A 14,373-nucleotide genomic window follows, 5' to 3' on the forward strand; every position below is an offset into this window, starting at 1 on the left:
TGTACGTACAAATGTATTTTATAGTGTGTATATAGTATTTACTTATATGCGCACATTAGTAATAACTGGAATAAAAGTATATTCTTCATAAAAAGACAGCATAAACATTTGTACGATTTATAAAAAAGTCTGCATCTAGAAATAGAAACAGTAAAACTAGCTCTTACTAGTATTTCAGAAACAAAAATTATTAGCAACAGTGAAAATATTTAGTGCTGTTTCAAACTGAAGCAACGTAATAAGCACCTGAACATTGGATTGTTGATTTCTCGGTTCATGATCATGGCTTCAAACATAGGCCCTTCCCGTACCACAAACTCTATCATGCGATGTATCAAAGCGAGCAAATTCCTACAACAACAACACAGTTAAAGAAAAATTGATTCAGACCTAACACTATATAAAACTACACTCCACCTAAGATACTACAACTGTGCAGGAGATTATTTTGCTGTATTGTTAAGAAAACTGCATAGAAGATAAGGTAACATGGAACATATTATAGCCTTGCATCATAGACATGGGCATTCAAAAATCTAAACATGCCTAGAAACGGTGGAGTACGAATTTAAGAGGAGACCTCTTTCCTGAATTTCCACGGCTTAACCTACAACCATCTCTCACTTAGCAGAAGCTTAAAAGTCTTTATGCATAAAAATAGGCAACTGAAGACCAAAGTACAACTAACTATTAAAAACTAAGCCCTCATCTAAATTGCCTAGAACTCAGACCAATGTTAGCTGAAGTTCTACGAAGGACTTAGTGGCTGAATATTACGCTCAAAATTAAACACCCATATTTTTGAATATTCAATACAAACTGCATTCAGCTTTCAAACTATTCAAGTATGAAAGAAAAAGCAAATAGCCTTCTTGATGCCAAACAGGGCAATGGTTTTATTAAATTTAGATAATGTGTCTTTGGTCAAGACTCAACTACTGGTATAGAACAAACCTGTCCATCATTTCGTGTCATACCATCCAACGTTTCCTCCCTCATACACTCAAGTGAACAAATGACAATTAAAAAAAATAAAAATCTATATTTGTTTGACTCAGCACTCATCTGAAAATGCAGAGCCACTTGTAAGCACGCTAAGAGCTGACAGTCATATAAACTTTATAAAGAATAGTGATCATCAGTTTCCAACCTTTTGGCAATTTTTGGAAACAGGATCCTGAATTTTCAAATATAGATTACCTACATATATCAAAAGCTTCACAGCATGTGTCCTTTGAATGTGATGCAAACAAAAAAAAAATGCACAGATTTTTACATTTTTTGATTTATTTTCTTAGATTTAACAAATGGATAGTTTCTTTGCATGTATCATTGGACTTCCTTTTAGCAATGTTTTAATTATTAAAATTCAAAAATTGTTCCATTGAAAAACAGCAGAATTTTCTACTACTTCTTAGTAACGAGGTAATTGTTTTCTACCATGAGTATTCAAAGTTTTGCCACAGATGATGTAATGCACTAGATAAAAAAATTTCAACTTAAAAGCACAGTAATAAAAACCTGCCCCTGCTATCTGCAAACTTAGCAAATGTTCTGTTTTATACCAGCTAGCATTAAATCTACATTTGCCTCAAATACTACACAAAAAAACCAAACAACTACCAGCTCAATTTTCCTGTCTGTTTGCTTTTTATAATCCCAGAAATATTGTAAAGACGACATGGTCTCAATAATCCTGTAGCCATTTTATTTAAAGCAACATTCTGGAAGTCTAAATAGCAAGACTGTTCTTGTTATATGAACTGTATTTGAAAACATCAGTAAGAAAAAGATTTACAATTAGCTTTCAAGCCCCTGAGTTATTACAATATGCATTTATTTTAAGGCAAGTTCAGTGCGATCATTTCTGGCTTCCTGCAGAACCACGGCACCAGTTTTCATCTAATTTTTCTTTCATTGAGAACAATGAAGTTGCATAAAAGCAGATTATGCCTGAACAAGAACATCTGCTTTGGCAAGACCTCAGATGTATGAAAAAAGATTCAGTACATCCCATATCTGAAAGAGGGTATCACATGCATTTCGTATGTAAGACATGACTACTTGAAAGTTAACTTCTCAGAAAAACTTTGATTGTCTATATATAGTAAGAGATGTTAAATCCAATATTGAGTATTTTCACACAAAGGAGAAAAATTTCTGCATGATGTGATGTTTTCAAATATAATTCAATTACCATGAGCTTTTCTTATCATATGAGCTTTCAAAATGCTACCGTAAATAAAATGGAAACACACCTTTCTCTGAAAGCTAAATACCCTGTAAGCACTGTGCAGTTTTTACATGTATTCGTTCTACTACTCAATATGGTTCTCAAATCAAGACTCATCCAGGTCACCCTTAAACATTCATGTCTCTACCCAACAAAAACTGTACTGTCCTAAAATTTCATCAAAAATACTAGTGCATTTGAGCATCTATTGACAGATACGTTAATATACTACTATAACTAGCTTCACAAATCTTTCTTTCCCCCCCACACACGCAAAAAAAAAAAAAAAGAAAAAAGGGACTTTGTGACAATTAAAACAGTGTAGTAAAAAAGATGACAGTCTTAAGTGCATTATTTTAAAATGTCATTTAGCTTAAGTTGGCCAACAAAAAAAGCTTTTCAGTTATAATAAAACCACATTTATTGGAGCCGATCGTACCAATGTCTGGTCAAAAACTGTATACTTTCCCAATCCATCCCATGATGTTTTCCTGGTCCCCCGCTGCCGCAGACAGTTCAGCTGGTGTTGCTCACCAAGGCCAATGTCAAAGAGAATTTGGTAATCTTTTGTGCTTATTTACTTTTAAAACAGTGTTGTGTTCCTATGTTTGGGAAAAGGTTCTAGCTTAACTGAGCAAGAGTATACCTACACTAGTGTGAAGAAGGTAGGAGCACTGATGGGGACCAAAATGGAAAAATACCCTTGCAACAGAGAACTACCTTTTTGAGTGACCAGAATTATTAACTGTTGCACATTTAAAAAGAAAGCAGAAATAAAAACTGATTTTTAACTGAACTGGTCACAAATTATATAAGTCAAAACAAAACACACAAAATAAAGGAAAGAAAAAAGAACCCCCTCAAAGGTTTGTGTCAGGACTTCTACAGCATCTCTTAAGACAAGCTATTTCACCCTACTGTTCACTCACAAAATTATCCTGCAACTATTTCTAGTGCTCAAATTAAATGCAAAAGATAATTACTTAAATCAATCCTCACTAAAAAAAAGTTAAGATGAGAATAATAAGACTGTAACACACACATTTCTCTCCAGTGTCATGAAAGAACCATTGCTCAGTCAAGCCATTACCTTTTCCTCAACATCACCATTTTTCTTTAAAATTCCGAAGGGGAAATTGTCTATATTTAGATCAGTAATAATAAAGAAAAACATGTACCTTTCTGTTGGGATAACCACTTTGACTATGGCTTGCGACAGAGTCTGTATATGAAGTCACATCAGATAATAAACATAGAATATGTGAGTATTGTTAACAAGTAACAAGCAAAAATATACATATGCAATGAAAATACTACACATCTATCACAAGTTTTGCAGGCAATCACTGCTGTGAAGTTATAACTAAGCAATTACACAAAACGCAAATGGTTGCGTCAGTGAACCATAAAGGTTCACTAATTGCAAAGTATCAGAACATTCCTGTCAGAATGCACATTGAGGCACTGCATAGGAACTACACTGCATATAATTAAGAAAGGAGTTCTTAAGTTTATGAAAAAGATTCTAAACTATTTGACTTGGATCACATTGGTATTACTTTATTCCCAAGTCTTACAAAAAACAGCCCTAACATTTAAGTGTCATTCAAAGAATCAACAAATTCTTACAAATGTAAATAAAGTTGGTTTGTGATTACAAGATACTTACCCCTTTATCAGCTAACATTCCAGAAAAAGTTTGAAAACTGACTCCATAAGTAGCATAAAATACTTACTCAACGTCCAGATTAATTACCTTCTACACAAAATACATCAACTCCTCTACTGCAAAAATAATACTACCCAAATTAAAACGTAGTATTTTTAATAAAGAAAACAATTTAGATACTGCAATTTGGCAGCCAACAAAATGGGGGGACGTAGGAGAAAAAAATCCAGGGAGCCTGGAGGGGGAAAATGATAGCCAGATTTAAAGGAGGACTAAAATAAATGAAACCCCAATATACTGTACCCTAACACGGACATGAAACAGAGCTTCAGGAATTAAGTAGGTTCCCTTGGGCTACAGCAGGGAGCCAGTGAGTGTGTACACTAAGGGCCGCCAAAGTCAGCGTGAACAATGCAAATCTATGAAGCCACTGAAATACTGTCACAGATGTAGTATTTAAAAATGAGATATGGCCCAGGGTACTGTAAGTTACCTTCTCGAAATCTTCCTTGTTTTTTGGTGGTGGTAACATTGGAGCATTAGGATTCTTCAATCGCTCCCTAGGCTGGGCATTAAAAGGCAGTCCAGACGGAGGCGGCGGGAGGGTATGCTCCATCATAGAAGGTGGAATGTATATTGGATGTGGTGGTATAGGTACGGCTTTGCCCCAACCTAGCTTCATTTCAAACGACATAATCATCTTGCCTGAAAAACGGAAAGTAAAACAAAACCAAAACAAAAATACCATTATGTCATAAATTGGTTCTGCCTTGCTCAAGATTTCTGCAAGTTAAGTGCAGCATTTAGGTTTTGCCTGCCATGGTTTACTTTTTACATTGTCGATTAGTGTATCACACCTATGTGACACATACATCATGTGCAAATGAAAACCCGTTACATTAAATATTTTATTAATCTCCACCCAACATACATTTAAGGAGACTATAGTACACAACTACTTGATTTGGGGGGACGATGATGACTTTTTAAATTTGATATTCAGCACATCAGAACGAAGACAGTAATTTTTAAATTGTATTATTTCAGCACTACAATTCTTCAAAACATTGTGTTCACAGTAACAAATTTCAAATCATGTTATTCAAAACCAGATGTAGTAACTAGTTAGAACCCTTACACAGTGTAAGCCTATTTACTAACGGTTCTAGTAAAGGATCATTTTCAGTAAGCTATGCAAGGGAAACCTTGTCTTTTTTATTCTTTTTGTCTAGGATGCTGATTTTTGATTTTCAGGTTCTGTGCACTGTAAGGACTAGTTGCTTCCCCGCCCTCCCCCCCACCAAAAACAAGATAGACAAGATATAGTCCATATGCAAAATTACCTCCCACTGACATGTTCAAAACAGCCAGAAATGTTACATTTTTACCCACAGCAAAAGCCATCAATATTCCAGCCCTTCTGTATGCTATAATTTGGAAACATTCAGCTGCCAGTAAACAGTCAGTGTAAACTAAAATCACTGCCAGCATGGTATCTACTGGAGTTATAGCATACCTATCACTAGTCTGATAAAACAACTTGACGATACATTTACAGTTCCTTCTCAATATTCCTACAAAGGTGATTACAACTCCAAGCCAAGAAATCTGTTTACCATTTAAATTCTTCAACGCTCTTTCAGCATCTCTCCTGTTCATAAAGGCAACAAAGCCACAATTTCTTTCTCTTGCTCTTTCTTCATCAGTTCTTGGCCACATAATTTTAACACTAGCTAATGGTCCAAAGCGTCCAAATTCTTGACATAACATCTCTTCGTTCATCTACAGGAGAAAAGGTAAAAATTTGCATCTTTCTACTGTGTTTCTAAGACAATCATTGTCCAAGTTTCAAGATTTTAATTTTTCTGAGGTTCTTTAAAAAGTTGATACCCCCCAACCCTGCAAAAACAGTAATTAAAAAACCTGTATTTAAAACTCAGCACACTCAAGATTTTTGAGATATGACCCACCTTGCACAAAGATATCCATGGAAAAGTAATTTTAACTGAGCAGTTTTACATCTAGTAACTGACAGTCTAAACCTTAACTTTTGCAGCACCACATACAGAGCATTTATTCAAATGAATACTGCCTCTACAGTCACCAACTGTACCTCATATACAGCTTTAAAATAAAAAGGGGGGAAACCTGCCACTAGAAAAAAAAAATTGTGCGGACCCCAACATGCCAACACAGCACTCCTTGGCTACAATCTTACTTGAGGATTGATGTTTCCAAGATACAAATTCGTTGTGCTTGGATCTCCAACATCATGTGACCCTGGTGCGTAATCATCCAGCACTACAATAATGGAGGAAAAAAAAGAAAAAGAAAAAAAAAGAAGTCATAACACTTGCTATGCATTTAAGTAACGACACTATACTGAATGAGAAGAGAAACTGTATTACCACCAGATGATCTGTTTCTTCTTGAAGGAGCATCCACTGAATAAAGAGAAGAAAAATACATGTAATTTAGTCTACAAATTTCATAGCCCAGACATACACTAACAAAAACCATCTACTTACTTGAACGACGCTGGCCATCTGAATCTGACTGGGGTGGTTCAAAACGACTCAATCTACCTTTTGTTTTATGTCTTTCATCACGTTCCTCTTGTATTCTACAAAGCAAGTTTAACTTAAGTAACAATACCATTTTGAGATTTTCATTCTAAGATCTTCTATTAACTTCATAATTATGAGAATTTTTAATACTAAACAACGGGCTTGTCAAAAATTTCAAGTTGTCAGTATGTTTGATGTCTGTTTAATCAACTCGACTATATCTTCCAGAATTATTCCAACTGCATGCTTCCTCATTCATATTGTCAGGTTGTTTTAATCTCAAACAAAATTTACTTAGTTTGAGAAGCAGTTTACAAGACCAGAAATAAGACCTGTGCTCTGAAAAAGTGACCCAAATTCCACATCCAATTGCCAGAGATCCATCAACCATTCAAATGACTTTTCAAGATGCAACTAACTCCTTAGTGTCTATTTCTCCTCCTACCTTTTCTAAGCCTTATTCACGTAGGCTTGTCACCTTGTAGGGTGACAGACACCCCCATATGACTACTCTAGAACATACAGGATCTTGTCTCAGTTTATACCTCTGAGGATAGTACTCACACAAGTAACTATTTGGTTCCTTGTAGTCTGCCCTTAAACCCTGGTACGAAAATATAGTGTATCAGGAATACAAGGCTGTCAATTCATTTACATCAACTAATGAACTGACAGCAGTGAAGTTCAGACACTACTCACAGGAGCCATTTATGGACTTATAATGCAGTACCTATTGTTTTCTAATGCATACAGATTATTTTGTTTTCCATCTCTTAACATCAGGACAAATATACGGTACTCTGTTACACTCAATACATGTGCTACTCTTTCTGTTTTATTACACATTCAGAATCTTTTTGAAGCATTACTCGGCTTAGTTTTAAAATTATACAAGTTTGGAGATGTACCTCAGCTTGTAATTAAAGTTTTAGTTCTGCACTAATACAAGCTCAAATTCATACAACGACTCCTCTGGGTACAGTTTTAAAGACACTGAAAAAGCTTCTTATTCCTCCTGAGTCTGGCACACATTCCAATTTGCTACCAATCCGTTTGCTATATCCCCATCAAGAGAAAAGGCAACACCCAAAGCCTGAACACCCTCATTCACGACAGTACCTACTTGTCTTGCTGTATCTTCACTAACTTTAATGAGGCATGAGACCATGTTAACAAGTGTTCTCATTTACAGGCTCACACTTGCAAATTTGTAACAGAACTGCATCCCAAGTTCCACTTGTAAGGATCATATTGACAGCAGCTGTCAAAGAAACAAACCTAGGTTTCCATTTTTTATCCTGGTTCAGATGGCTGGTTGATTCAATCATCAAAGCTTCTATTCACACCTAACTGATCCAAAAACCATCTCTGGTAGCTTTGGAAGCCAGTCATTCACTTAACTGGGATCTCTGAAACACTTTATGCATTTACATGTAATTTTTTTGGTTAATTGCTCTGGATTTTCTTCTGCTTTGGAAGGCAATACCAAACTCTTTCAAAGGTCACAATCAAAAGTGTCTGAAATGCAAAGAAATCCATTCATTTCAACAGAAAAATATTTAAGCCAGCCATCATACTGGGCTTCTTTGGTTTGTTTTTTGGTAATTTTATAGCCTCCTGTCGATGCCTGATTTCAAAACAGAAGTACTCTTAATGATAGTGGTAAACATTTCCTATCACCAACCAGCATAAGAAAGGGCAGGACTATCATGAAATATCAAAGAACTAATTAGATGGGAACTGATTATCCAAACAAATCACAGACACCTATACCAAGCATCTACCAGCATGAGTTCAAATTCTGTTTAATCATCATTGTCATTGTTAAGTTAATACAACTCCACAAACATTTCAGGAAAAAACAAAATAAGAGCCTGTTTTGGGAAACAGCTTAGCAAGAATAATCCTAAATATTGCCTGTAACAACAAAGTAAAAACCTCGCATCTTTATTTGCAGTAAAAACTAGGCAAACTTACTGCTTTAATTCTTCTTTAAAGAGTTCCAAATTACTCTTTTTCTTTTCCTTCTCCCCTTTCTTCAAAGGCTAAAATTAAAGATATATCAGCCAACATTTCAGCAGATAAAATGAACAAAAATAAAAATATGTATATAACAAAGTTTAAGATAATTACCATGCATTTTTACCCGTAGCGTTCAAACCAAGTAAACTACAGGAGGGGGGAAAAAAAAAACCCGAAACGAAACCAAAAGAAAACAGACTTGAAAACATTAAGACTGAGCGCTATCAAACACAAAGCTAGAAAATACAAAATTAAAGATAGCTTAAACTAAACTTTGTCTCATTATTACAGTGTAGCATGTGTGATCAAACACTCTCTCAACAACATACACATTTAAAATATCTGTGATGTATTTTGTCAGTTTGTTCCACTTAGAAACTTGGAACCTGACTACACCCCTAGCAAACTGTCATGCTCTAAATTCATGTGTGTACATATATATGTAAATTATTTTACATATATATATTCAATTATTTTATCCACAGACAAACATTCCATGTGAAAAGAATTTCCCTATCTTGCTCTCTTTCACATATAAATACAGGTCTGAAGAAACAGTTACTCTAAATAGTTCAAGATCCTCAGAAAATACACTCTTGAATGACAAAGAATATGGATATCGTAATACTACTTTTTTTACTGTAATATATGTACCTTAACTAACTCATGTGAACTGTTATCTTCAACAACATTGCTTTTATATAACCAAATTTAAATGAAAACGTTTCCAATAGGCAGACATACAAAATATTTATTGTGTTACACACTACAGCTTTGGAAAAACTGGACTTCCTACTCACCCCAGGCAAAGTTGTTTGTTTGTTTTTGTTTTTGGGGAGGGTCTGCCAAATAAATAAAATCATTTTTACCTCATTATCTTCAATCACCATTGGACAGGGCAAGTGAGTAAACTGATTGCATTACTTGATAAGTATTTATGACAAATTTGAAAAGCAGTAATATTCTTACAGTATAAACACTTGCATATGACAAAACAGAACTCAGCATAATAAAAAATGCTACAATTAATTTCTGTAACTATAGAGCTTTACATACAATGAAAATCAAAACTGCCATTCAATACTATCCCACTAGTCTAAATCTGAGGTTTGTTTAAAGCTGAAGGGAGGCTAGGATAGGATTACCCACGATTATCACATTACATCTCATCTCCCACCTTAACAGGCAGTATCATATGTTTCGCTTAGCTTAAAAATTGTAGTAAGCTCTATTGAAAGACTTTTTATGATGCCCAAGACATTAATTACACATTACACATACACAATAGTAACAGTAATCATATGTAACTATCACTTAACTTGAAGACTAAGTTTGTTCATAATATTTCCATTACTTTTTATGATGAAATCTCAGTTTAACAACAAAAAAACCAAAAAGAAGAGTATCAAACCACGCAGAAGTCAAAATAAATTAAATAAAAACAAGGTGTTCAGTTTCAAAAATGTGCAAGTTCTGTAGCTTATTTGTTTCAACTCACAGAGCTAAAGAGACTTCTCAAATACCATCACAAAAAAAATCCTCACCAAGAAGAACTTGGATCGATGCAAAGGTATTTTTTTATTATTAAGTTATATTTTTTTATTATTAAGTTATAAAAACCTAAAACCAGATGGCAGCAAGAAGAATTGCTTCTAAAACGTCACAAATTCTAGGGACATGTTGCAATGGTCACTAAATCTGTATTCATGAGAAGTCCACCTCAATTAGCATGAACACCGTAAAAACATACAGCAGCCAAATCAAAGTGCGGTACTAGGTACATCATACCGCATACAGGGCTACTGGACCTCTGCATTTCATCATCTTGTTATTTGCTACGGGACTAAGCAAATGAAAATTTCCACCTTTTTTTATTATGCGATAAAAGCTGATAAAACTACTCTGCGAGATCACACAGACCTTTTTCTAAGCACTTCTAAATGCTTCCTAAGTGTGGGGTTAATATTCAAATAAGAAACTTACAGGTTTTTTGGTTTCTATCATTAAGAGGGATGGAGGCTTCTCATTAGACGGTTGGCTTGGTTGATTTTTTTGATCTGAAAATCGCGATGAAGGCTTATAGATTTTACCCCGTTTTTCATCTGTTTCATGCTCCTCTGAAATTAAAGACAAATTAAAAACAGATTGTATTAAATAATGCTGCACAACACTGTTTATTAGAAAGAATGCTGTTCTTTAGTCTCGTTCATTCAATTCAGTACATTGTTTCATTTAAAAAGAAGATAATACAAACTTCTTGTCATTTAACATGTTTTAATATGAAGAAAAAGAACAAAGATTAGGAATTTTAAAACAAAGCATTTTTTCCTCTGAAGTTTAAAAGACAAATCATGCCACGTGATCTTCATATTTACTCAAAGCCAAATGATCCACTACCCCCAAAAAATGATTCATATACCTTTAGATGCGTTAACGATTCCTCCTCTTACAAACGTTTTCACTTTATTACCATCACTTCCTTCAAAGGCAGCAAGGAATTCTTCATAAATTTCTGCAGCAGCCTTCTCATCCTCCTACACAGCAAATGTTAATCTATTTACTATCATCACAGAACAACTTTCACTAGACAGTTATTCTTAAATTAGCTATGTGACATTCCTTTTTATTTTCTAGAGTTCCTGCTACAAACTGCATCAACTGCATTCAATTTTAGATAAGAATTCAAATTTCTGAGAAATGTGGGAAGAACACAACACAATAAAGAAAATAAGGCCCGTATGCTTAAATATGACTGTTCATTTACAAGCATTTATATGGCAATTTAACATTCAGAAGATGGCAAACAGAAAAGATCATATGAAAAACCAGCATTATGAGACTGGAGCTTTGCTGACCTAACTATCAGAGAAAAGTACATATTCCATCTTACCCATTACAATCAACCCATGTGACTGAAGGAAATTAACAACAGGATCACCTGTACGTATTTCCCAATGAAGAAGTTAATTCAATGACTTAATAAATTTGAGCCAGATGCTAAATTTAGCAGTACTGTTTCCTTAGGCTAGTATTTGCAACAACCTAGCAGGAGATAGCCCACTGAAATGTAGTAAGAGTTGTGCGTGTAGAGTTCAAAGCCCAAAATTTCCAAAACTTCCACCTTACCAACCATAAGCTACATATTTCCTAAAACCTGGACCACTTCTCATGATCCTAAAATTCAAATTTTAATGTTTTTATTAATTTCAAATGAAGTCATCAGACAAAAATATGTTCTACAGAATAACAAGGATGCATACTGAAACCATTTCATGGACGACAGGTACTCTTTCTAATTAACTGAAATCCAATGATAGAGAGCAAACAAAGAACAGAAAATAACCTAAGGTGACAGCTGTCCTCAATTTGAACAATGCAACAATCAATGGACTGTTGTAATTCAGTATTTCAGGAAGCCAGAGAACTTGATTTCTCACACAGAAGGAAAGAAGCAAGCCTCTCTCCCTCTCTCTTAATGCCCCGAACAAATTAAACATGTAAAATACAGTTCACTTTCATCCTCGGAAAGCTACAATTATCAAAATAAAGAACTGTCGTGGTAAAGCTGTCTAATCTAAAATCAAACTTACTTGAGCTCTACATACAAAGTAAAGTTTTCATTGTCTACCATTACCTTCTTTTTTAATTCTTCTTGCTCCTTCTTGCTCAGAGTCCTTTTGGCAGCACTCATTTTGCCGATACTGAATGCTTTAAGTTTGCTTTCCATTAGAGGCTGCAAAAGGAGTAAGAAAACAAACATTAAAACTGTTTACAAAACAATTACAACAATGTTACTGTTCACCTTAGTCTAGATGAAAAACTTCCTACTTGAAGTGACTTAACCTAACAAAATAAAAGGCTCTCTCTGAACTTGCCATTATCTAATGCAACCAAAAAATTCAAATCTATGTTTTTTTTTAAAAACAAATCATCCTTCATTTAATGAGAAAGCTTTTAATACACCATTCAAACACAGCTGAAATCTGAAAGGTACTCCCTGTAAGAGCTTGGAGATTTTATCACTACACAACACAGTTTCTAAACCTTTGGAAATACATGCTTTGCACTACAGTTCCTTTTTGATCACTGCAATTACTGGGGGGGGGGGGGAGATGGGACACGACCCCAAAAAACACAAACAACAAAACCAATAGTTCTTGAAGCTTTTCTGACTATTTTGGCCAGAAGAACACTTGCAAAAGGTATAACTGACAAACAAAAGGGATGCTAACCTTGAAGTACAGCTGAAATTTAAGTGTAATATTTTTGCACACAGAAGAAAACACATTCTTGAGGTTTTCATCTACCAGCTAAATAAAACTAAAGATCTCACATTTAGCTCCTACATTTTAGAAAAAATAGAAAGCTCCTCTTTCTATTTCAGTTAATTTAACTCCACTCCTCCCTTCTTGAAACCCTGATGAAGGAAGAATTCCACAAAACAGTTATTTCTGGAGTGTATGAAATGAGAATTCTTAAGATTCTACTTAGGTAGTTAACAGATGGTAAAGCATTGAGAGGAAAGACAACAGCATTAAGACCATGTTCAAAAGACATGGGCAATGTGAAGGAAAGGAGAGAAAAGATAAGAAACTTCTCTGGAAACTCCTAGCTTTAAAAATCAGCACAAGAACAAGAAAAAAAATACTCAGAAAAGCAAAACATAAGCTATTAGCCTTTACCTTCAAAATATTTTTGATGCCCTTACACAGTGCACAATGATGCTTAAAACTACCACTTCTGCAATGACAGTTCTTTACAGAAAAATCAGTTCAATTTAATTAAACATCAAGAGAAATAAGGTGAACTGTTGTATTATTAAAAAAAAATATCAGATGCCAACTGCAAAATCAGTTTCCTCTGAAATAATTTTCTTGGTAAAGTCTTACTTCTAGTATCAGCTTCCTATTCAGAATTCTTTACATATAAAAAAGCACTGTGAAAAACAACTGTTTGAAATATCTTCAGTTTATAATCCTTGTTTAGTATCACAAACACCTCTTAGATCTGTGCCAAGCATATGACCAAAAGAGCTCATATTTATTTGAAAAATGTTCCCTACTTCTTCATTAAAAAAAAAACCCTGTTACCAATTACTGCAGTGTTGTCTGCGGAGTTATCTGGTTTACATGGCACTACGTTTGTCAACGCAAAGCTGCTATGACAGGTTTATCAGGAGCTTTTAATGCATCTGTGTGTTTTTAAAGTTAATAAAATCCAATTTTCCTCTTGTCTGAAAGACAGCTTACATTTCACTATGACAAACCATATACAACCCTTGGCAAAACAGGGGCATATTGCTATGGCACAGCAATGCAGACAAAACAAATACCACATCCCTACCCAAGGCTTATCCTGTCATCAAAAATTAATCTCTCCCAGTAATGTTACAGGATACCTGCAGCTACAAGAGTTCTGGCACTAAGATCTCTTCAGTTTAGAAAGGGTCTCAGGAAGAAAAACAAACAAAATGCCACCTTCAAAGTTGCTGGAGCAATATTAAGTTAATAGAATTGAACTAGTTTATGGCTGCTAGTTACATTCTAGTAGGCAATTGTAACATTAACCATATGCAGCTTCACAGAATTCCTAACAGAACTATACAAAACTTGAAGGCCTTCCTCCTTTAAAAAACTGGAAAATAACACAGTGAAAAGGGTAAAGCAAATGATGGAAGCAAAGAGAAAACCACTTCTAGATGAGTAATCAAACCACTGTATGAAAGCAAACTCCCATTAAACATAACACTGCATTGACTACAAGAAGGCACAAAGTACTGAAATCCCTGTTCCATCAACAACACAAAATATTCATAACAGATTTAACAGTAATTTTTCACATTGTAGCAAGTAAAGCAAATCAGTCAAAAGCACCTACTTTAT

The 14,373-nt window shown here is 34.6% G+C and overlaps 1 protein-coding gene across 8 annotated transcripts in view; it reads right to left on the reverse strand.

Moving 5' to 3' along the window:
• The window catches only part of U2SURP (U2 snRNP associated SURP domain containing), a 46,220-nt gene that overhangs the window by 23,039 nt on the left and 8,808 nt on the right, over positions 1-14,373 (reverse strand). For 3 of the 8 annotated variants that reach the window (XM_080410465.1, XM_080410460.1, XM_080410459.1), the window contains exons 3-14: positions 12,126-12,224; positions 10,911-11,025; positions 10,475-10,608; positions 9,292-9,333; positions 8,447-8,514; positions 6,431-6,525; positions 6,311-6,346; positions 6,121-6,203; positions 5,519-5,684; positions 4,396-4,607; positions 3,412-3,455; positions 247-351 (exon numbers count right to left, since the gene is read on the reverse strand). In XM_080410465.1, coding sequence (XP_080266591.1) covers positions 247-351; positions 3,412-3,455; positions 4,396-4,607; positions 5,519-5,684; positions 6,121-6,203; positions 6,311-6,346; positions 6,431-6,525; positions 8,447-8,514; positions 9,292-9,333; positions 10,475-10,608; positions 10,911-11,025; positions 12,126-12,224 — 1,199 coding nt within the window. Of the gene's footprint in view, positions 1-246; positions 352-3,411; positions 3,456-4,395; positions 4,608-5,518; positions 5,685-6,120; positions 6,204-6,310; positions 6,347-6,430; positions 6,526-8,446; positions 8,515-9,291; positions 9,334-10,474; positions 10,609-10,910; positions 11,026-12,125; positions 12,225-14,373 lie in introns of those variants that run through there. The other 5 variants (XM_080410463.1, XM_080410462.1, XM_080410461.1 and 2 more) reach the window with 4 other exon arrangements.

Source organism: Falco punctatus, assembly GCF_963210335.1.
Source record: "Falco punctatus genome assembly, chromosome: 13".
NCBI classification, from domain to species: domain Eukaryota; kingdom Metazoa; phylum Chordata; class Aves; order Falconiformes; family Falconidae; genus Falco; species Falco punctatus.